The sequence below is a fragment of the Monodelphis domestica genome, chromosome 7 (assembly GCF_027887165.1).
Source record: "Monodelphis domestica isolate mMonDom1 chromosome 7, mMonDom1.pri, whole genome shotgun sequence".
Taxonomy (NCBI): domain Eukaryota; kingdom Metazoa; phylum Chordata; class Mammalia; order Didelphimorphia; family Didelphidae; genus Monodelphis; species Monodelphis domestica.
Genome location: NC_077233.1, coordinates 281,919,246 through 281,943,237, shown reverse-complemented (window position 1 = coordinate 281,943,237; position 23,992 = coordinate 281,919,246). Strand labels below are relative to the sequence as shown.

General features: G+C 38.3%; 1 protein-coding gene across 5 annotated transcripts in view; it reads left to right on the top strand.

Moving 5' to 3' along the window:
• Positions 1 to 23,992, top strand: part of SEMA6A (semaphorin 6A) — a 176,115-nt gene that overhangs the window by 89,805 nt on the left and 62,318 nt on the right. For 3 of the 5 annotated variants that reach the window (XM_007497847.3, XM_001363758.4, XM_007497844.3), the window contains exons 2-6: positions 3,642 to 3,779; positions 6,566 to 6,683; positions 14,934 to 14,994; positions 16,390 to 16,452; positions 19,020 to 19,121. In XM_007497847.3, coding sequence (XP_007497909.1) covers positions 3,680 to 3,779; positions 6,566 to 6,683; positions 14,934 to 14,994; positions 16,390 to 16,452; positions 19,020 to 19,121 — 444 coding nt within the window. In that variant the 5' untranslated portion in view covers positions 3,642 to 3,679. Of the gene's footprint in view, positions 1 to 3,641; positions 3,780 to 6,565; positions 6,684 to 9,459; positions 9,830 to 13,886; positions 14,247 to 14,933; positions 14,995 to 16,389; positions 16,453 to 19,019; positions 19,122 to 23,992 lie in introns of those variants that run through there. The other 2 variants (XM_056803946.1, XM_056803945.1) reach the window with 2 other exon arrangements.

Genomic DNA, 23,992 nt, shown 5'->3' with positions numbered 1-23,992 from the left:
TCTCTGACAAATGATCTAAAATGAGGGACTGGGCTATGTGATCTCGAAGATGCCTTCAACGTTTGTTCAATTGAATGTAATGTACAATAGGAAGACACTTGGGGAAAAGGAAATTCTAGTGATCTTTTTTTTAAAAATAAAACTTTGGACTTTAATCGCACTGTAAATATAGAGTTGGAAGGGACCTTGGAGTCATCTGGTCCAACCCCTTCATTTTACAGATTAGGAAAGTGAGACCTAATGAGGTCTAGTGATTTGTCAAAATTCACACCTAATAAATGGTGGAGTCATTTCAAAGTCAGATCCAATGACTGTACGCTGGGTATTCTTGCCAGATACTCCACCACCTTACATATTTCAACTTACTTGGGCATGTCTAATTTACAGCTTTTGGCAAGAATATTCTTTGAGAATGTGAAGATATTGTTTAAACCCTATTTTGTTTGGCTTTTAGTATCCCGAAAACCTGAATACAGATGGTGGCCAGTTTGTATTCAGCACTGTTTAGTTTTGTCTAAAGCAGCCAATAATAATGACCTTATGTTCATTCGTCACAGTTCCAGGATCCACATTGACTTGGTAGATCAAAAGGAAGCAATAAAAATCATTTGTCAGCTTTAAATAAGCAAAAAGAAAAAGCCAATGCACACCTTTCCACTTAACCAAGACCAACAAATATAATTATTTCTAGATGAATGTGAAAGAACTTAAATGGATTCACCATTGAGAAATACATTAAGAAAAAGTCAAAATGTTCTCAAGATTGACTAGGAACAAAAGTGACATCGAAATTTTTATTAAAAAAAAAACAGAAAAAATAGTATATATTTATGTGTCCCGTTTGTTTAGGTCCAAGGAGATGAGATAAGACAATTAATTATCCAGGTGATTATAGCAAAATAAATAGTCTATGGAAGTAAAATACTTTACCTGGAATTATCCTCATGAATAGAGAGTTATCAAAATCTCTAAATAATTGCTTGAATTGGCTTGTATAAGTACAAAGGGAGACCAGGAAATTAAGAGAATGTTACTATACCTTATTAGGTCTATGTGCTTCATGTTAATAGAAGCTTTAGATTAATCTGAAAGTTCATGTCTGTCACTTTTATGGCAAATCCCTTAACTAACATGAATTTCAAATACAAAACATAAGTATATTCTTGTATATTGTTATTATCTTAGCTCTTTCAAAGTCACTATAGACTTGGTCTTGGAAAAAAGATCCAGACAGTTTGGAAAATGTAGAGACAAGTGGCATCTGCCCACAAAGTAATCATTTCAACAAAAGAATTCTCTTTCGGCTTGTTTACATGGCCAAGTTGAATAAGGAAAGAATAATCACTCAAAATCTCAGAAATAGTTTTAAATGCCTACACACATTAATCAGTGCTGTTTTGACATATTTACTCATAACATATCATACCTGATAAGTGGTATATGGAGAAAAATAAAGTCACCTTCCCCCCCTTCCCCCAACAACTAGCTAGCACAGTGGATAGTGTTGGACCTTGAGTAAGAAAGACTTGAATTCTAATCCAGCCTCAGTCATTTAGAAACTGGGCAAGTTATTTATCTTCTGTCTGCCTCCTCATCAATAAAATGGGTATAATAATAGCCCCCACCTTCTAGTGCAGTTGTGAGAATAAAACTGAGATAATATTTATGAAGTGCTTTGTAAACTTTAGCGCCCTTTAGCCAGCTGTGATGACAATGATGCTAGAGCCCCCTCTTTGAGCATAGTTTTGGTTTATCAATGTCCAAGCAGCTATACTATAGTATAATAAACTATACGATATTGAGATGATCTTCTTCACTTTAGGGCAGAGCTTTGCATTTGACCAGAGCAATTATAAAATGGCAATAATTGAAATTTGTTGATGGAAAGCTGTGGTACTTTGTTTTGTTCCCTCACAGTACATTCATAGGCAGAATAATATATTTCTAGAGAGATAGGAATGAATTGCTTACAAAAAGCATGAAAAGCCCTCATTCATAAAGAATTAGTATTTAAAAGTAGATATTGTATTTCTGAAGAGTTGTTAAGTAGGAAAAAGCAGCCCTTGTTTCTCTTTTATTCTTCCTTTAATGTACAAAGCCTCAGAGGTAACTTATGCTTCTGCCTAATATTGTAATGTTTCCCTTGAGCCTTCAGTGTATTATTATCTCTCCCTCCTCCTCCCTGTCTGCTTCTCCATCTCACACATAATAGCGAGCTAGTTTCTTTTTCATGTTTTACTTACTCTTGCTATTGAATCCTCCTCCTCATTGTAATACTGACAGCAGTCATGGAGGACGGTGGTGACATTCCAGCTGACCTTGGAGATGCCTTTCTTGGAGCTCCAGCCCTTTGGAACATCCCAAACCAACCAAGCTTATCTTGTCACTCCTTAGAACCTGCTTCTAGACAGAAATATGGAGGGTATTTTGCCCCCCAGGATTGGAGTGCTCTTAAAGCCAGGCTCTATAATTGAATTCCAGCCCACACTTCAGGGACGGAGAGGGAACTGTCCCCCCCCCTTTTATTTTCAAGATAAAGTAAATTAATTAATGTGCACTTTCCAATTGGAGTAATAAGGAAGACCCAGCTGTGGCTGTGAAATGATATGCTGAAATTCAACAAAGGACTTGTTAATGCTTTGGGGGAGGGAGGGGTAAGAGAAGGAGTCCGAGGGGTCTAATATGAAAGAGTGTGGTAAAAGCACAAGTTGGGTTAGTATTTTGTTTAGCAAATGGACTTCCAAAGACAATCTAGTTTCCAAAGTGTGACTTTGCTCCCCACGAATTTTGAAGGATTGATGGATGGGGTACCGTAAAGCAGCTGTGTTCAGACAACGCCAAAGGCTTAGGACTGGGGAAGGATGAAAGGATCGCTTCATTTTGACATTCATTTTCCCCTATAGATCAACATCTAACTCAAATCTGCCTGGAAATTATAAGCTATTTACCTTATGGACGTGACGCTTTCTTTCATTGTATCCAGTGGTCCCCATGCAGATCCTTTGATCTTTATGGTTTAGGGGAATTTTCATATATGTAGATGATGTGATTTTTGAGTGAGTACAGCAGGTGATGGGGACAAAAATGATTTTGAGATGGTTCCATTCTCCATTGTTTGATTGCAAGGTGTCCTTTAAAACCGAACTTATAAATGAGAAATGGGATGGGGGTGGGGAAGTTCAGTATATTTGATCAGCTCCCCTGCCTGCTCTACCTGGGGTGTGAATCAGTTGTTTTGATTTGCTACTGGGGTATGGTTTTCTTTGTGCCCACTGCCATCGTCTAATTATGTTAACCTGACAAGAAAAAGAACCAAGTATTTCCCCAAGAATTCTAATGGCCAATTTTCCTTAAAAAGCAGAAGCCTTCCTACCTAGCAGCCCAGAATGTATCACGAGGAAGGATCTTGCGTGGCATCAGTCCTCAGTTTGGAGGAGTTGCCTGGTGGATATTAGGGAATGCATGTATTTCCCTTTGTTAAGCTCTGCTAATTGTCCAATTTATAATGGAAAGGATAGAAAGCAGAGTTTTCTTCCCTCTTAAATTTAGCCCAATCAAGTAGCATCCTGCTGCACAGAGTTGAATAACACTGAATCGGAGAGGAAAAAAGAAAGACAAATTCTTTTTTTGGTCTTTGGCAGGGTGAAGTAAAGAATTAAAGTCTCCCCACTGAACTACTATGAGGTCAGAAGCCTTGCTGCTATATTTCACACTGCTACACTTTGCTGGGGCTGGTTTCCCAGAAGATTCTGAGCCAATCAGTATTTCACATGGCAACTGTAAGTATTAACCATCTCGCAGATCATCTCCAGTTAGCAGGTTCTGGAACTTTGAAATAGTAGAGACTGTATCATTCACATGCACTTGCCAGGCCCACTGAGTTTGGAAACCCTTTCTTTGTTGGGTCTTTTTTGGATTGCCAGAATAGATGAAGCATCAGATGCAACTCAGGGATTCATTTGGTTTCCCTAGGGTTCCTGCAAAGGCAGGATTCCATTCTGAGGAGCTCCAAAATAGGGAGTCTGTAAGCAGCAAAACAAGTCAGTAGAACTAACAATATCAGTGAGTCAACAAACATTTACTGGTTGAATATGCAAAAGATATCCAACAAGGTCTTTCCCCTCTAGGACCTTGTGATCCAGGTGTGCAGAAATGACTAATTAATACACACAAAACAATGAAAGGATACTAGAGAATATATAATTAGATGTCTGTACAGGATTCAATATGAAGAGCTAATAGTCTTGTCTTGGAAACTTTGGTACCAGCACTCAGAAGAAGTCCATTCCTGACATAGTCAGGGTCATTTGATACCTCAATGCATGTCTTTATTGTCACTCAGTTCCATAATTTTGAAAATCCTCGTTTTTTTTACATCTCTCTCCAGGCTAAGTTTTTAAGAGAGACACATTGTTTTTTAATAAACTCTTTGGATAAAAGGAGAAATGAAATTCCATAGTAGAGACCCAGCCCCTAAAATCTGAAAACCCTATGCTCTTCAGTGGGGCATCACAATGGTGGGAAAACTCAGGTGATAAATGAAATAGGTGGGGTCTCCTCATAACAATCCCCACTGTGGTTATAAGGAAAGCCTAAGATTAAAAAAATCTATAGCATTAACATAAATCAGGGTTTTATAACTTTATAGTTTTGATTTTTGAGCCTGAATCCTAAAAGATTTTCAGCTTATTTTAATACCATCACTACTACCATTCCACATGACTCCCCCCCCCCCCCCTTGATTTCAGTTTTAAGAAGAAGCCTCTGGTTTTCAGTGAAATGGTACAGATCCAGTGTCAGAGTATCTATTGATCACTTTCTTGTGGATCTACTCTTGGCCAGTAGCCGAGTCATGACAACAGCATAGGAGTTGCTAAATAAAACAAACAGCTCAATATGAATTTTAAAGAATTCTCTCAAGTCACACTTGGGCTTCTAGCCATGTAAGTTGTATTAGCTTTTTTAGTCCAACTATAGATAGCATCATTCACTGGCAGTTGCCATGCCTCCTCCTTCTTGTTGATAAGGACTCTGAGGGCCTTTCACTCTCAATTTCTTAAGGAAGAGAGTGCTTTCTGGAGCTGGCTTCTATATGTTCTAGAACAGAAAAAATGTTAGGATTTGGACACTTATTGATAGGGGACTCCCAATCCTGCCTCTATTAATTGCTATATGTGTAACCTTTGGCAAATGACAATCTCCCTGGCCTTCAGTCTCCTTATAAATTAACAAGAGGTTCAAATCAATGAGGTCTAAATTGATAGTTCTGAATTCCTTGTTTATGTGTTCTATCACTGGGTATTAAGGTGTTAATAGCAACTATATATCCTCAACCTTGTCCTCAGTTCAAAAGGAAAACATTCTCATCTCTGGCTGTCAGTGTTATAATGTTGCAGAAGTATTTGCCTCAGAGGTATGCAAACTCTTCAGAGTGATTGTTAAATTTTCAGTGGGAGTATTTACCCCTTGGAAACTAGCAAATTCTATAAATAAGGTTTTGATATATTCTTTTGTTGATTCATCTAAAATTAGTTAGCCTAAGACACATTTATTAGATGTATAGATATCCTTTTAATTTCTTGGTCTTTGTGCTTCTGAAAGCCAATTATAATATGTATCTGAGCTAAAATAACTATTTTAAATAAATAATAATTATTTAATTACATAATTCTAAATGAATCTTTAGATTTTTACCATTGTATCAACTCATATGGGTAATTCAAGCCTAAATATTTTACTTCAATAAGAGTTTATTTATACTGAAATAAACTGAAGAAACTATTTTTTTAAAAAAAGAGGTAGTAATGGAGAAAACATTAATAATGCAGATTAAATTTAAAGTATGTTTTAAGTGAAAATTTTTTTCCCAACATGCCTTGCCCAAGAGTCTCTCCCCTTCCATGTTTCTTCAGGACCAATTTTAATGTGATTGTCTCCTCTCCCATATCCACCCCCAAAGAGAACAGCTAAACATTCACCACAATAAACTGCCCACAATTCCTAGAAAACAAAACAGCCAGCCAGCAGTATTAGACCAATTTAACTGGAAGGCAGTGGGGAGTATATTTTTTATCCTTGGGGTCTTGAAGTTAAACTCACAAGACCACAAGACCTTATTGACTTTACAGTGATGGGCTACTTTCAGATAACTTTGTACCAAGGGAGAATCTTTGGCAGACAGCCCCTAAGGCTTAGCACTCTGAAAAGAAAACAGTATGAAAGACTAGAAGATCGATAGAGGTTGCGGTGGGGTGGAGAGGGGGGAGAAGAAGATCATAATTTTAAACTGACAAAAATGTAAGTGTGCCTCTTTTAAAATCTGTAAATGAATTTGGATCAGTTTGTACCTGCTTGACCTATCATCACATTCTTACTTGAAATTAGAGTATATGGGAAAAAAGAGAAATGAGAACCAGAGTCTGGAAAGGCTAGCAATACTGGGGGTGATGTGCGTGCCTTATTTCTATGATCTTGTCCTCTCCTTTCTCCCTCTAAAAACCTCCTCCTTCTGCTTCCCTTGGTTTTCTTTTGTACTCCACTTCCCTACCCACTCTGCTTTTCACAGATACAAAACAGTATCCGGTGTTTGTGGGCCACAAGCCAGGACGGAACGCCACACAAAGGCACAGACTGGACATCCAGATGATTGTGATAATGAATAGAACCCTCTACATTGCTGCCAGGTCAGTGACATTTTCCTCATTCCTTCCTTGGAAAGCTTTGTACATCCCAAAGTCCTTAAATTATTCAGTCATGGATTTCTTTTATGACTTCATGGTACAATTTTTAAATGGTAAAATATGCAGAAATTTTAAAATCTTAATGCAATTGTTAAAATTATCTTTGCTTATTTAAAGATTTTCCATATCGATTATTTTAATTCAGATTTCCATGAGGGAATTGGAGGTCTCAGGAACTCAAACCCAAATTATCTACAGTGAAATGGAATGTATGCATGTGTGTATGTGTAATTTTTTTATCAAACCTATGTTTCATCAGAAACTTTCTGTGAGGAACTCTTTCTAACCAATACGAGTCATCACCTTCTAACATATAGTCTTAAAAGAGTTGCCTGGATCCCGAGATGAAGTGAGTTGCTCCAGGGTCAATTAACCAATATATGTCAAAGGTGGGACCTGAAACCAGGTCTTCAAGCCAGCTCCTTCTTTGTCTCTTTGCTTCTGTGTTTCTTTCTATCTGTCTGTCTGTCTCCCTCCCTCCCTCTGTATCTCCTCCACCCTGCTCCCTCTCTCCTCTTCATAGGTGTGGGTATTATATGTATACACACATACCACCTCATGGATATGTGATTTCCTTGGTGTGCTATTTCTTCTGCCAATCTAAATTATAACTCTCCCGGCCCCACTTTATATACTTATATACTGCTGCTCTATATCGTTTCTGCTCCAAAAACTGGTAAAAAAAAATCACGGTAAATTCTTTAGGAATGGCCAAAGTCTTGAACTGATTTGATGAACTACAAATGGATTCCCTCCGTAGCCAGTCTTCAGGTAGTGTTATAACTCACAAAAATTACCTAAGAAACCATCTTCAGGTGACTAACTTCTTCCACCTGGCCCTCAGATTATCTCAGGTTATCTACTCAAAGCCATTCTGCCTGGTAGGACCTGCCAGATTATCCGCTCCATTGTCATAATGAAAACCCCAGTGCTAGGTAGAGTTGGGGCCCCAAAGGCAAGCAGAATTCTCCTTGGCCCTATGCTGTTTAACTTTTTTTTTCTAATTTCTGGATCAAGGCATAGATAGCATACTCATAAAAGTTGCAGGTGATGCAAAGCTGGGAAGGATAAATTACATGCTGAATGATGGAGTCAGGATCCATAAAGATCTCGACAGACTACTAGAACATTGGGCTGAAGAAGAATCTCATGAGATAAATGTTAAGGCTGATTACTGTGGAACAAGAACATCAGCTTTATCTCAAAGGGGAATGGCTGATTAGTAGCTGTTCTGAAAACAACCTGGGGAGTTTAGTAAACTTTCAGCTCAATGTAAGTCAACAGTGTGACGTGGCAGCCAAAGAAGTTAATGCAATCTTGGGCTGCATTCAGAGAGGCATAGCCTTCAGGTGAAAGAGACACGGAAAACATTTCAAGCAATAATTATTGATTAATAAGCTAAGTGATTATATGTATCAATAAGCTTATTTGCAGACAGGATTGCTCAACTGATACACTGCAAGGAATGGGTCCTGTGTGAGCAAAGGGCACCCATTTTTATGCAAGTCATCTGAAAAGCTCTCTTATGATTTCCTTATGGACAAGATAAAGAAGCATAACTGGTTCCATGATAGTACCCAAAGAATTGGGACAGTGTGAGACAGAGCACTGGATTTAAAAGTCAAGGGACCTGGGTTCCAAAAGGCCTGTAATGTAATCCTGAGCAAATCACTTTCTGGTTTCTTTTTCCTCATTTGGAAAATTAGGGCCTTGAATTATCTGATCTCAAAGGACCCTTCCAGTTTTAAATTTATGGTCTTACGGATAATGTATCATTGTAAACCTAGAAGGAAGCTCAGTTCTCACCTGTCTCCTGGTCGTCATTTTTATCAATGGATGAAGGCAAAAATTGCAAATCCATGGATGTCAAGAAACTCAAAGGGCTGGCTAATATGTCAGCTGCTAAAATAAAGGTCCTAAAATTTTGACAGACTGGAAGAATGGTTTCAACTATAACAAGATTAAAGGGTAAATGTGAATTCAGCTCTAATGTTCAGAAAATTAATATGATATAAGTACTGAATAGAGAAGATGTGGCCAGGCAGAAGTTGTTTGAAAAAGAATCGAGGCTTTTAGTTGACCTTAAGCTCAACATGCATCCAAAAAGGGAAAATAAAAAGTAATGAGCATCTGAGCTGCACTAATAGAAGCATAGAGTTCAAAATAGTCTCGATTTTTTAATCCATATCTAGATTAGGATACACATTCGAATGTTTATGAACTGGAGCATAAAATAGATTAGAGTGACTAGGTTGATGGGGAGACACTAAACTTTGTTCATATAAAGTTTAATTGAGAAACTGAGGAAATTTAGTTTGAAGAAAAAGCTGAGGTTATAATCACTGTCTTTAAGTATTTTAGGGTCTATCATATGGAAGAAGGATTAAATTGATTCTATGTAGCTCTGCAGAACAGATTTAGGAAGTGAAAAACTACATCTGCACAGATTCAAACTCAATGTAAGAATGAGCTTTCTAATAATCAGAGCCTTTCCAAAATGAAATGAACTGCCTTATGAAGTACAGAATTCCTGAAGGTATTCTAACAAGGGCCTGAAAACTACTTGTTGGGAGTGCTATGGACGAAATTCCACTATGAGTCTGGGAGTCAGACTAGAAGCCTTGTTTCATCTTGGAAGTAAATTTTAAAATTATATTCTAGAAACATAATTCCCAGAAGATCACTGGGAAAAAATCACTTAGATTACATGATTAGGAAAGAGTCATGTAAGTAAGACTTGAAAATTGCTTTTGGAGGGGAAGAGATGTTGAGAAGGGCATGAACACCTGGTTGGTCCTTGTCCTAGATGAAAAGGTTTCCATCCCTGATTCTGATAAGAGCATCTTTTCATGGCCATCCCTTTAGAAAACAGAAATTGAATTCAAACGAATCTTGCACAAGCAGTAGAAGTATATGGTCCTATTTTTAAAATTGTTTAAATAGGGCATTCAAGAGCAACAATTCCTGGGGCTATTAATGTAAAGAGGAAATCCAAGCTTCATAAACAGGACATTGGGAAGAACTGGCTGTGAGCAAGTCTAGCAAATGAAATGCACATGAAGTCCTTGAGGATTTCTGAGACCTTCTAGGTAACTATGATTCAACAAAGTGATCATGAATTTAGTTGTTTTGAAAAGGAGAACATGATACTGGCATGTATGTAGTAGCTACAATTTATTCAAGAATCTTCCAAGGTACTAGACCTGGCAGAAGTCCAATTTAACAGTCATTCACCAATCACTTTTTAAATACCTACTATCTGTAACCCACTGTTATTAGGTACTAGATGAGCTATAAGAGTAAATAAGACTTGGGTCTTGTTCTCATGAAACTTAAAGTCTAATTGGAGAGGGGAGGCAGAGACAAAATAGAATGTGGTGAGTAGGCAGCTAGGTAGCACAGTGGATAGAGTGTCAGACCAGGAGTTAGGAAGTCCTGGATTCAAATTTGACCTTAGAAACTGTAGGACCCTGGGCAAGTCTCAACCCCAATTGCCTAGTCCTTATAGATTTTCTGTTTTAGAACTGATACTAAGACAAATGGTATGGGCTTAAAAAAAAAAAGAAAGAATGTGATGAGTGTATAAAAGAAATAAAGATGTGAAAGAAATCCCTATGAATTAGGGAGAGGGTGAGAGATCAAGGAAGAGGATCCATGGAACAGTGGAAAGGATCTGATTTTGAATTCTGGCTGTCTCTTACTATCTGGGGGGCATTAAGCAAATCCATTCACCTCACTAGCCTTTAATTTCCTCTTTTTCTAAATTATGGGATTAGTCTAGATGACCTCAAACTTTTTCAATTCTAGATTTATGATCTTGCCAACCAGGACTGTGTGAGGTCTATGAAATACAACCCGAGTAATCTGTGTAGAACTTGGAGGAGAGACAGAGGAGAGGAAAAATTATGAAAAAAAAAGACTTTACGATATGAGCCTCTCAGGAAGAATATAATAGAATATAAAGTGAAGACTTAGGGAACATATGAATGAATTTATGAAAGAAAAATACTTAAATGCTTACTATGGGCCAAGCCCTATGATAAATCCTGGGGCTACAAATACAAAAGAAAATCAGCTTCTGCCTTCCATAAATGCATTCCAATAGAGGAAGACATTAGATTTGGGATTTCATGAGGATGGTAATTGGCTTCAAAGGACAATCATTTGTCATGCCCTATCCAGAAGTAGTGGTAGTAATTTAATTGCCTCTTGTACCAAGGGGAAAAGGTGGAAAAGTGAAGGGAAATAGGGAGTTATTGTAGTGGCATGGCAAGAAAATGGTGGTAAACTATGGCTAGGATCATAGTTTCTATGGCTAGGGTGAACTATGTCTAGAGATGGGGAGTTCTTTAATAAGGAAGATTTAAGAAATCCTAAAGCTTCAAGGCAAGACTTAAGGCAAAGAGGGAATAAGTCCCTTCAGCCTCACCATAACTCCCTTCATCACCAAAACTGAGCCCGAAGAAGGAGAAAAATAGATAAAGATGGAAGATTAGAAAGTCAAATGAGCAAATGGGGGAGGAAAGGCATAGAAGAAAACCTAGAGGAAATGTTGAGAAAGAAAGGCAAAGGAGTGGGGTTGGACCAGGATATATTTACCAAGAAGTGCAAGGCAAGGTGGGGAAATGAGATCAAATGGACAAGGTTCTCTTTAGCACTTCTTCTAGTTCATAAAAGGGTATTAAGTGGGTCATCAAATAGGTATTCTTCATTCATGAGAATGACTAGATGAAAGGATAGGCCTAAACTTTGAGAAGAAATGATCGAGACAAGAAATTCCTTTCTTGGTGAATTGTGAAACATCCTGGCATGGGATTTGACAAGAGCAGTTCTGAAATGTTTAAAGAAAAAGGCAGACAAGGTTGATCTATCAACCTTCAAGTATGATACTGATAGGGCTTGTCGTTTGTGGCCAAGAGAGAATGAATGAGTCTCAGGGTCAGAGTATGAGGTTCATTTTAATGAAACAAGCAGGCCCACTTTCCTATATGGAGTGAAACTAATGAGGAAGGATAAATATGGAAGAATGTCCCCCATTTTGGCTGGGATACAATTGTTGCCAAGATGAGAAATGCTTAGCTCTTTCTCTGTTACCATATGAAGCTGAAAGGAGCTAATCTAAACATGGTCACTTATGAATACAGCTACCATAGACAGTTATCAAAGAGCATCTCAGCAGAATTAATTGAAAAATGTCTTCAGCAACCATCCCTTAGGCATAATATCAGCTTTTCTTGAATGTCATTTTTTCTTTTTTTTTCTAAATGTTGCAGTGCTAAAGGTTACATTTGTACTCAATTATCTGAAACCTGGTCAAAACAAATGATTAAACAGCCTATCTGTGAGAATGTTAGCAGACTTCAAAATCCTCTGTGAATTGTTCACTTTGCTGTTGCTTCTCTGGAAGGGAAAAAAGGAAAGTAAACACAGATAGATGAGATAGCTCCAGTAATGTGTAGTAGAAAGAGTGCCTCACTAGATATGCCTCAGGAGAGCTGGGTTCTAATCCCATCTCCGTCTCTACCACTGGGGTTTGGGGCAGGTCACTGAGGCTAGTTGTCTGGGCTTCAGTTTTTCAGCTGTAACTCCAGGGAGCTGGATAAAGTTTATGTATCCCTCTTTTTTTTTTTTAAAGGAGAGTAGGCAGAGATCCCTAAAGTGCCTAGGAGTTCTCAAAACTTTGGCCCTAGAGATGCCGTTAATGCAGTTGTTATAAAGAAAAAATTGGAATCTTGAATGAATCTCAAGTGTGAGTGAGGCGCTAATGTTTTCTGAGGCAGAAAAAGTGCTCCAACTACCCAGATCAGTTGCAGGTTTTATACATTAAAGGTGTGCCGTCTAAGCAAATATACCCTGAAAATACTTATTATGTCTATTGAAAATCTAACAGACAGCTTCATTCTCCTGAAGGTGATGTGCCACCTTGCTGAAAGCCTGCAATCTGCCTGGATCCCAGTTTTGCTTGCTTTGCTTCTGTTCTCTCCGGGCCCAACTTTCCCAGTGCACAACCCCAGAGAACCGGACTGAAAGGTGTTCCCAGCAGCCACTTTGAAAGCCCCTCCTCCTGCCTCCTGGGTGGCCAGGGAACCTGCCAATTGCATTGTTTAGATTTCCTTCCTCCCTGTGGCTCCGGCCTTTGCCTCAAAATTCAATTTTGCTGAGTGGAAGTGGGAAATCGGAAATACTAGGATTAAGTCAGTTGGGTTAGAATAGCTTAATTAACAAACAGCTGTAGGCTAGGGGTGGGGGAGAGGGAGAACAAAAACACCTCTTTACCTTTACAGCCCGTCGCTCCAGACTGCAGTTTTCCTACTTGAGAGCACTTTTAAGGGCTGCTCCATTTTGAGATTTTGCCCATGGAAAGCGCTCGTCGTTAGCCTAGAAAGCTGGTTGTTTCGTTCACGGTTTTCCCTGCTTCCCTCTCCCACTCACCTTTCTTTGGAAAAGTCCTCAATTCCCAGGATTACTCTGCTGAAGAAAGCGTTCAGCATCTGGGGATTGGGCCACAGAGAGCTCTTTTGAGTCGCCATTTATTTGTATCTGCTCTTAGTTGTTTTTAAAGAAAAATCTCAACTACTAATTAACATAAACAGGCCTTGCAAGAAGGGGACAATCTGAGAACTTTCTGAGGTGTTGCCAATGCATAGTAATTAGCTCTTCATTTACAATTCAGATGCAGGACTCTCACTTTTGTGCAGGGGGTGCCGGGAAAGGGGAGTGGCGGCCCGAAAGAAAGAACTGAAGTCATCCATAAAGCTGATAACAAAGTAATAGGTAATTTTATGCCAGCTAGCACCGGGACCATGGCGCCACCAGTAAAGTCAAACAAATAATCCCCGAAGGTTGGAAAGTAAACGCCAGTACTAGTTTCCTCCTGACGCCTGAAGGAACTTCCCAATTCAGCAGTTTTCTAAGCAGACTAGCCAGTCTTCCACCCCCAGTATTCAGTGTTCGGTGGCAGGCCAGAGATTTTGTTCTTTGAAGCCAGTTCCCATTAACACTCTGCTCCCGCTCCCGCTACCCCTCCCCCCCCCCCCCCCCCCCCCGCCCCTTCACGTGAGAGGAGAGCTGCCTGGTACTCTTCTGGGTGGCTGTAAGGATCATTGTGCGCCCTGCCTAGCAGAAGCAGCGGACCCTGGGTTTTGCCAGAACTGATAAAAATGAAGTGAATCCTGGCTTTAGAGACTTTCAAAAGAGATGGGGGAGGTGAGACAGGGTCGCTTGTTGGCTGGCAGAAAGTCTCTCAGCCTGGAGAAGCTAGTTTAAAGCGTGGGTAATTTTCCAGCCCCGGGACTTCCTGCGTTTTAGAAAAAGTCAATGTTATTTCAAGGGAAAATGAGATGTTTGGCTTTCATTCCGGACCCCCTCCTCATTTCCTCACGTTGGCGTAGTGCTTTCCTTCCCTTCTGACTTTCAGACAAGAATGGCCTTGTGCTCCGCTCACACAGGAGGGAACACTTAAATACAGCCCCACACCTGAGCGGTTCTGTTTCCCTCCTCCAGAAGGTGATTGGCAGCTCACAGTAAAACGGGGGGAGGAGAGAAGAAAGGAATGCACACTTTTGCAGGAAATGCTTTACAGCCTAAGCTGTACTGACCGTCGTGATGTTGGGTGGGGGGCTACTTCTAGAAAAAAGTCTGTCACTGCCATCTTCTCTTTTTCTAACTTGTCTGTCAAACCATCAAAGCTGAAAGCCATAGTGAGATGTTTAAGAGAGAGAGAGAAAGAGCATTAACTTCTTGTTATCTTTCTGGTTGAATCAATGGGGCATCCTGAGTACCAAGGTTCTCTGGAAATGGATTTTTAGCCAATTTGAGGGCAGGTGAACATCTATAAACCAAGAAAACAAATAGAATTGTCTTTCCTGAACTCCTTACATGACATGCATATTTTGTAGTTTGAGCAGAAGAGATCTGGATTTCTTCCTTTGGAGTAAGATATCCTTTTACATTCAGTTGTGCTTTATCAGGAGAAGCAGACTATTATAAGAATTCTCTTGTGTAGTCTTTGCTCTTTGAATTCTGGTATGTGTTCATAGTTGTGTGTGTGTGTGTGTGTGTGTGTGTGTGTGTGTGAATACTGTACTTACACATAAGCAACATATTTTATCAACCCACAGATGACTGATTCAAAAGAAAATGAGCTATCTTGACTACTGCATTGCCTTTATATTAATTTTCCTTTCTTTACAGGGACCATATTTATTCTGTTGATATAGATACATCAAACACAGAAGAAATTTATTGTAGCAAAGTAAGTAGTTTCTAAGCCTGGGTTCTGGAATCAAGGAATCTAGTGGGGGGGGGGGAGTGATCTCATTTTCAGCTAGTGCTTACTTGAAAATACACAAATTAGTGCCTAACTTCACTGAAAGGATACTAGCACAAATATTTTGTGCATTAAAAAAAGGGGGGGGGTGAATTTGCACTGTGTGTGAGATTTTGTGTTCTGAAACTGAATCACCCTGGTGTAGTAAAAAGAGCACTGGACTCAGGAAGGGGGAAAATCAGGGAGGTGGGGAGACTTGGATAATGGTCTTCATTTCCATTCACTTTGTGATCTAGAACTTGTGACTTCATCTCTGTTTTCTTATTTTTTAATTTGAGAAAGTTGGACTAGATAACATATTAGGTTCTTTCAGCTAAAATTTCTGATAATTCTACGTGAACTGTTTGCAATGTAACGATCTATGCAATGTATATGCTCTCAATATTTTAATTGTACTCACGTTGGAAAATACTATTTTGAATCATTTCATGTGTGTAGGCACATCCCACAGCATAGATTTAATCACTCAGGTGTAATGCTACCATTTCTTGGCATTTTAAGTTTGCTTTGACCTTTTACATTTGTTAAAGAAAAAAAAGTGAAAAGAGCACAGGGTTTGAAGTGCAAAGACTTGGTTTTAGATCCTGCTTTGCTAATTACTCCTTGAGTGACCTTGAGCAAGTCACTTAATGACCCTTGCCCTCATTTCATTTGTTAAGTGAAAAACTAGATGATCTCTAAAGTATCTTCCTACTCTAAAGCATATATGGCCCTCCCTCATGTAACCATTACTCATTTCAGATAGGCATAACAATCTATCCTGAGATTCTTAAAACAGCAAAAGTGAATGGTTTGGTTTTATAAAAATCTCCTTACTTTAATATAATCAGAAAATTCACTCAGTCCATTAACCTATAAGCCTAAGACAAATTGGATAATTTTTTTGCCTCCTTAAATAAACCTAAACATTAGGGTAATTTCCCCCCCAAAAGTCTTTATACTTAAAAAAAGAGCTCTCTTGTTAAAAGGATAACAAATGAAATGGGAGGAGGATAAGAGAAGACATTTAGAAAAGAAAACACACGTTTAAAAGTTAGTTTGGCTACTTTTTCAGTTAAATCAACTTCCTGGTCTTTTTTAGGAGTGTCAAATAACAGAAGATTATTTTGCAGTTTAATGAATATAGAGCAGCTCAAAATGAAATGAACATTTTGCATCGCTGATCTTTTGTTGTTATGGTGAATTAATCATGGGGAATGGGTGCTGAAAGCTTCCAATAAATATATGTTCAGCTTCTAGTTTCCCCAAGGGAACTCTTACTTCTGAAATCAAATGCAACAACCTCTGAGCTCTAATTGATTTCTTTCTTGATCCCTGCAGAAACTGACATGGAAATCTAGACAGGCTGATGTAGACACATGCAGAATGAAGGGAAAACATAAGGTAGGCAATTTTCTTTCCTCCTGAAGCTGCCACTTTGGTTTAGGTTTTTTGACTGTTAAATCAAGTCGTTGTCTGTGATGTGGAATAGATACTGCCATTCACTTCTTTCCCAGTAATGGCTTTTTCCATCAACTTATTGAAGGCTCTAATTTGCAAAAATAGTTTGCTTTTAATGTGATGAAACATTACGACAGCAGCCAGAGCAGCATTGTGAAATGCTCTTGTTGCACTAGGGATCGTGGACACCATGATAGGTGTAGGGACACTGCTTAGCACTGTCTCAAAGAGCTAAACATTGCCACCCTTTGAGCATTGGGAGTTTCTAAGGACTCATAAAAAAGCTGCAAGTAGAAATACAGAGTTGTGTGCCTTTGGTAATGTGGCAACATAAAAAGGCACTTGAGTTACAGGTCTTAGCTATATCAAGATACTGCAGGAACACCTGATATTCAAATTAATACTGGGAAATGTCACTTCTGCTATTTCCCATGCCGCATAAACACTAACCCTTCTATTTGGGGCTTTCTTTGTTTGTCTTTATTATATAGCATTTTGTATAACTAGAGCATTGTATTTGTGCATTAATATAAACACAAATGTTACATTCATATGGTAATATATGATAAGTTTTATGCCTAATATGAAAAGTAAAGCATCACATATTAGTAATATTGTAACAAATATATAATGCTATGCTTATAGAAATACTCTATTACAATAAGTAATACCAATGAATAAAAACTCACCTTGGCATAATAGAGAGCTGACCTCATACCCAGGAATTCAAGTCCTACCGCTGACATATTCTAGCAGTCACTTAATTTCATAGTACTGTAGATCAGAGATAATCAAGCACCTGGACCAAAAAGTAGCACAGATTAAAGTGTGATTGGAAAATATTTAACAAGATAAAAATGTAATAAAACATATATAATATTGCATTTTCAAGTTTATTTATTTTTAGCTTAATTTTTAAAATTCCAAATTCTTTCCCTCCCTCAGACCCCTCTTCAATCCACTTAGAAGGCAAGATAATATTATATTTTAAAACAAAGACAATATGGAACCTGGAGGGTTCCTTACACATAGGTTAGTGGCCCCTGTTTCTATTTGAGTTTGACACCACAGCTCTAAACAACTCATCAAGACTATAAATCTCAGAGAAGGTGCCAGCTTGTATTGGTAGAGGGATTTTCCCTAACATGGGAGTTCCATATACCAGTGAAATCACAGCCATCATCTCTGTCCCTATTTATTATTCCAAACAACACTCATCTTTCCACGTACAAACAAAAATTCAGTCCTCTTCTGAACTTTCCTGTTTATATCAGGGTACCACCTTCCTTCCAGTAATGTGGTTTCCAACCTTGAAGTTATGCTCAATTCTTTAATCTCCCTCAGACCACATAGCCAATTATTTGCCAAGTCTTTAATGTTTGTACCAAATCTCTCACATCTGTCTCTTCAAATGGCCCTCATTTCCTTTCTAGAATATTGACCTCCTTGTCTCTTCCATTTCTTTTTTTTTTTAAACCCTTACCTTCCGTCTTGGAGTCAATACTGTGTATTGGCTACAAGGCAGAAGAGTGGTAAGGGCTAGGCAATGGGGGTCAAGTGACTTGCCCAGGGTCACACAGCTGGGAAGTGTCTGAGAACAGACTTGAACCTAGGACCTCCCGTCTCTAGGGCTAGCTCTCAATCCACTGAGCTACCCAGCTGCCCCCTGTCTCTTCCATTTCTAATCTATCTTCCACATAGTTGCCAAAGTGATTTTGCAAAAAATAATTCTGATCATGTCATCCTACCATTTCAATAATCCCCTTTGCCTCTAGGCAAGGAAGTGCTGGTAAATGTTTAACAGCCAGTTCTATGGAGATGGAGTGAGAAATACATCTCATTTTTAAGTTTAATATACATTAATGTTTTTCATCACTTTCTTATGTCTAGAAATCAGTCGAGCAATAAAGCAAGCCCTGATTTGTAACATTTGCCAATTTCTGAGGTGCTTATACCTATGAAAATTTAAGTCACCTCTCAGTATTTCAGACTGGCTTTAGCCTACCCCTGCCTATAGGTGCCAAATATAGATTCCTATGTCTGTCATTTAAAGTTCTTCACAACCTGGCACCAATCTAGGAAGGAAGGAAGTGAGGGAGGGAAGGAGGAAAGGAGAAAAGGAGGAAAGGAAAAAAGGAGGGAGGGAGGTTTTTTCATCCAGTACCTGACACTGCCTGGAGATACTTAATAATTGCTTTTTGATGAGTTGATTTTGTATCTTTCTCAGAACTTAAGTACAATGTACTATATATATTCCAAGTTTATCCCTCCAAGGATACATTCTAAATAGGCCCTTAATGAAAATTTATTAAATGAATAATTTGTTGATTAATAAAATGGAAATTCTTTATCACCCTCATCTTAGCAGGGGAAAAACTTGGAGAGAAGAATAGCTACTAGGCTTCCTTCATTTTAACATTGATGACAATGGATCACAATACAAAATGAATGATGGATTCTATTAAAAGAAATTGACCTGAAAAATGCATTTTGAACTATTTTTCCCCCAGGACGAGTGTCACAATTTTATTAAAGTTCTTCTAAAGAAAAATGATGATACACTGTTCGTCTGTGGAACCAATGCCTTCAATCCTTCTTGCAGAAACTATAAGGTAAATGTTACTTTTATATGTTTGGAACCATATGGTTAGGAGGTACTTTGTAATTTACTCTGTACCTGCAACAAGCTAAGAACTGTAATTTAACACTATCCAGTTTCTTTTCACTTGTTCAACTTAATGTATTGCTCCACATGAGTGAGCTTGAGCAGGCTTCCCAACTTCCTGTTTGATCAGAATTGATTGACACATCTTTAAGGCTCCTATGGAGCAAAATTAGTTTCTTTAAAACCATATTCGTTGTCCAATTCCCCAATACATAGTTTACAATAGATCCTTCTTTCCTCCTCTTCTTTTTCTCATCTCATCTCTCCATTCCTATCAGCCCTCCCCTTCCCTTCCCTTTCCTTCCCTTCCCTTCTCTTCTCTTCTCTTCTCTTCTCTTCTCTTCTCTTCTCTTCTCTTCTCTTCTCTTCTCTTCTCTTCTCTTCTCTTCTCTTCTCTTCTCTTCTCTTCTCTTCTCTTCTCTTCTCTCTTGTTCTCCCCCTTTTTTACTTTATGAGCATTCCTAATTTCAAAAACATCCATCTGAAGCTACAAGTTTACTGTGAATAGGCAACTTTGAAGAATTTGGGAATCTTAAATTATCCTTCTGACTGAATGACAGGAAGAATGTCCTTGACACTGTCCATACAAAAAACATTTTCAACCATTTTTCTGAAATGTAACACTTCCAATTAGGCGTGATTAAATTGCTGTTAGAAGCATGCCTGAAGAAAATAGGGAGCTCTTAATATCCAGAGTAGTAGTAGTAGTAGTAGTAGTAGTAGTAGTAGTAGTAGTAGTAGTAGTAGTAGTAGTAGTAATAGCAGTAGTAGTAGTAATAGCAGTAGTAGTAATAGCTGTAGTAGTAGTAGTAGTAGTAGTAGTAGTAGTAGTAGTAGTAGTAATAGCAGTAGTAGTAGTAGTAGTAGTAGTAGTAGTAGTAGTAGTAATAGCAGTAGTAGTAGTAGTAGTAGTAGTAGTAGTAATAGCAGTAGTAGTAGTAATAGCAGTAGTAGTAGTAATAGCAGTAGTAGTAATAGCAGTAGCAGTAGCAGTAGTAGTAGTAGTAGTAGTAGTAGTAGTAGTAGTAGTAGTAGTAGTAGTAGTAGTAGTAGTAGTAGTATCAGTATCAGTAACAGAAGGAGGAGGGGGAGAACAAGAACAAGAAGCAGCAGTAGCAGCAAGAGCAGTAATATATGAGCCCATCTCTATTTTTTTCACTTTGCTGTTCCCTTCCTTTTGTCTCTTTGGACAAGAAACTTCAAAGATCCTATTATGGAAAGGGCAGCAATACACATGCTGACCGGTTTGGCATCTCTGTCTTTCTCTGTTTCTGCTTTGGGTACAAATTCATCTCTTACTGGTCACATTTTTAGTACCAGGTGTTAGGTTGTAATCAGTAGCAACCTGTTCTGCTTACCCAAACATACCTCAAATCTCAAGTGATTGTCCCATAGCAAACAACTGGATCTTCAGAATCAAATCCACCATTTAGTATTCGATTCCTGTTTGTCATTGTTTAGTCCTCATTAAGTTTAATGCTCCTAACAAATCCCATGCTGGAAAGCTTTGCTTTATTATAAATGCAGGTTTTCTTGGCATTGCAGTATAAAGAATTTAAATGGTCTTGCTTATTATTTTTCAAATATTCTGTTCCTCATGATACATAACCCATGTTGATACTCATCTTCGCTTGTACTACTTACACCTGCTGGGATGTACCTTGGGGACCCGTAGGAAGTCACAAGAATACATTTAGTGACTTTCCTTGCCCCAATATCTTAACAATATAGTTGGCACTGAGGCGTCCTGGGCTTGGCACTGAGAAGATCTATTCTCAAAGGCAGAAGGTGAAAGAGCAGATCAGGCTAGAATATAGAATTTCAGGGAAGGAAAATTCAACATTTCAAATGTGTTTTTATTCTAGACGATTTCTTTCAGAAATGACTGATTTCTGTTAAAAGATTTGAACACAAAGGCTACAAATAATGGGGAAAAACACAGATCATCCTTTGTGTAAGTTAAGTCCCATAGTTTAAAAGCTTAAGGTTTATTAGAATAACTTGAGAAAGGATTATTTTTTCATGGTCTCTGACTCTGAACTCTGCCTTTGATTTATGTGCACTGTGTGCCCCTCAAGTAAGGTGAATGTGTTGAAAAGATTACAACATGAAATAGATTGGCTAATACCTAACTTTTAAGGCTAAGAATGGGGAATTTGAGCTATGCTCTCTGGACCTCAGTTTCCTCATCTGTAAAATAAAGAGGATTGGACGTGATAGCTTCTAAGGACCCTTACAGCTCTGCCTATAATCCTCTGTACACCTTCTCCATTGTTCACTAAAACCTTTGGAACTTCAATGTAAGGTCGAGTTTGGTTATTTGTATAATTATCTGTATCCTATGGTGAATTAATTTCCCAGGGGTTGCTGTTAAGTCTGAGATTTTATGACTAGTGCATGGATTAATTCTTACTTCATGGAAATAGGATTTCTCCATGGCCCAGACTACTCTGCTGATGCTGTTTAATCTCCATATCCTTCCAAATATCCAAATCTGCGGAGAATAATTTCACATCATCTCAGCTCTAACTGAGCTACAGCCACATTTTTAGAAGCAGGTATACAAAGAAGAAATTCTCTTACTGCCCCCACCGCCCTCCAGCCCAAGTATTGTGTTTGTTTCTCTCTTGAAGAGTTTACAGAGCATGCACGGCTCTGGATAAGAGGGAAATCTTTTCCAAAGCCGGCAGACCAGAGTCTGTCACAGTTCATCAGAAAGCCCATGTTCAGATAAAATATCAGCAAAAGGCTTTAGTAAAAATGAATTGGGATAGCAATGGCAGGACAACAAGATCATTTCAGTTTAAACAGTGGCTGATAGTCATGTTTTCTTAGGAAGATTCTTTTTAAAAAATACTATACTTTTATGAAATTCTCACCTTTGATTTTTAAAAATCCACAGCTCTAATACAAGCCATTTCAAAATTTTTTGGCATGGAGCAGACCTATCACATCATAGAGACTATTCACAAGAGATAGAGTCAAAACTAGAAACTGAATGTCCTCCCTGATGCTCCTTTTCTTCTCCTGATAATAAGATTGGGTTCCTTGAATTAATTAATACAAAGGTGATCTTGTAGTTTATTGCACTTAACTTTATTATATCTCAGTTTCCTTAACTGCCCTGATGCAACGAGGATCCAGATATAACGTGAAACATAACTAAATGTAGCCTTTATTTAAAAAAAGGATGTTTATAGGCAGATGTGACAATAGATAGAGTGTTGGGTGTGGAAACAAAGAGATCTGAGTTTAAATGTACCCTCATATACTTCCTAGTTTTGTGACTTTGAGTAAGACTTTTAATCTCTTTTTGCATCAGTTTCTTCAACTATAAAATAGGGATAATGATAGCACATACCAATATTTGTAAAGCACTTAACATTCTTCCTTTTCTTTATCCTACCTCCCATCCACACTGAAGAGTTGGTCCTGAGAAAACAAGACTCCATCTCTCCCTCAAGCCCATAGGAGGTAGAGATGATTCTTCTCTACTGAGTAGGCTTGAGTGACCATTTCAGTGTGTTCTCCCAGTATCAATTATCAGTGATTAGCAAACTGATATGATTTCAACAATAATCATCAATAGTATGCCTGTCAGATTTTTGGGAAAGGAAAGATTTTAAGACCAAGCAAGAGAAAAAAATTACAAAATGCAAAATAAATAATTTTGATTGCATTAAATTAAAAAGGTTTTGTACAAACAAAATCAATGCAATCAAAATTAGAAGGGAAGCAACAAATTGGGAAACAATCTTTATAACAAAAACCTCTGACAAAGATCTAATCACTCAAATTTGTAAGGAACTAAATCAGTTGTACAAAAAAATTAAGCCATTCCCCAATTGATAAGTGGGTAAGGGACATGAATAGGCAATTTTTCAGATAAAGAAATCAAAACTATTAATAAGCACATGAAAAAATGTTCTAAATCTCTTGTAATCAGAGAAATGCAAATCAAAACAACTCTGAGGTATCACCTCACACCTAGCAGATTGGCTAACATGACAGCAAAGGAAAGTAATGAATGCTGGAGGGGATGTGGCAAAGTTGGCCATTAATGCACTGCTGGTGGAGTTGTGAATTGATCCAACCATTCTGGAGGGCAATTTGGAACTATGCCCAAAGAGCACTAAAAGATTGTCTGCCCTTTGATCCAGCCATAGCACTGCTGGGTTTGTACCCCAAAGAGATAATAAGGAAAAAGACTTTTATGAGAATATTCATAGCCACAGTGTTTGTGGTCACAAAAAATTAGAAAATGAGGAGATGCCCTTTGATTGGGAAATGGCTGAAGACATTGTGGTATATGTTGGTGATGGAATACTATTGTGCTCAAAGAAATAACAAAGTGGAAGAATTCCATGTGAACTGGAATGACCTCCAGGAAGTGATGCAGAGTGAGAGGAGCAGAACCAGGAGAACATTGTACACAGAGACTGACACACTGTGGTACAATCGAATGTAATGGACTTCTCTACTAGTAGCAATGCAATGATCCAGAACTATTTGGAGGGACTTATGAGAAAGAAGCTATCCACGTCCAGAGGAAAAGAAACATAGAAGAAAAACAACTGCTAGATCACATGGGTCAATGGAGATATAACTGGGGATGTAGACTCTGGAAGATCACTCTAGTGCAGATATTGATGGTGTGGGAATGGGTCTTGATCAATGACACATGTTAAACCCTTTGGAATTGCACGTCAAATATGGGAGGAGAGTGGGGGGAGAGAAGGGAAGGAACATGAGTCTTGTAACCATGGAAAAATATTCTAAATCATCTAATTTAATAATATTTTCCAAAAAGTCATCAAT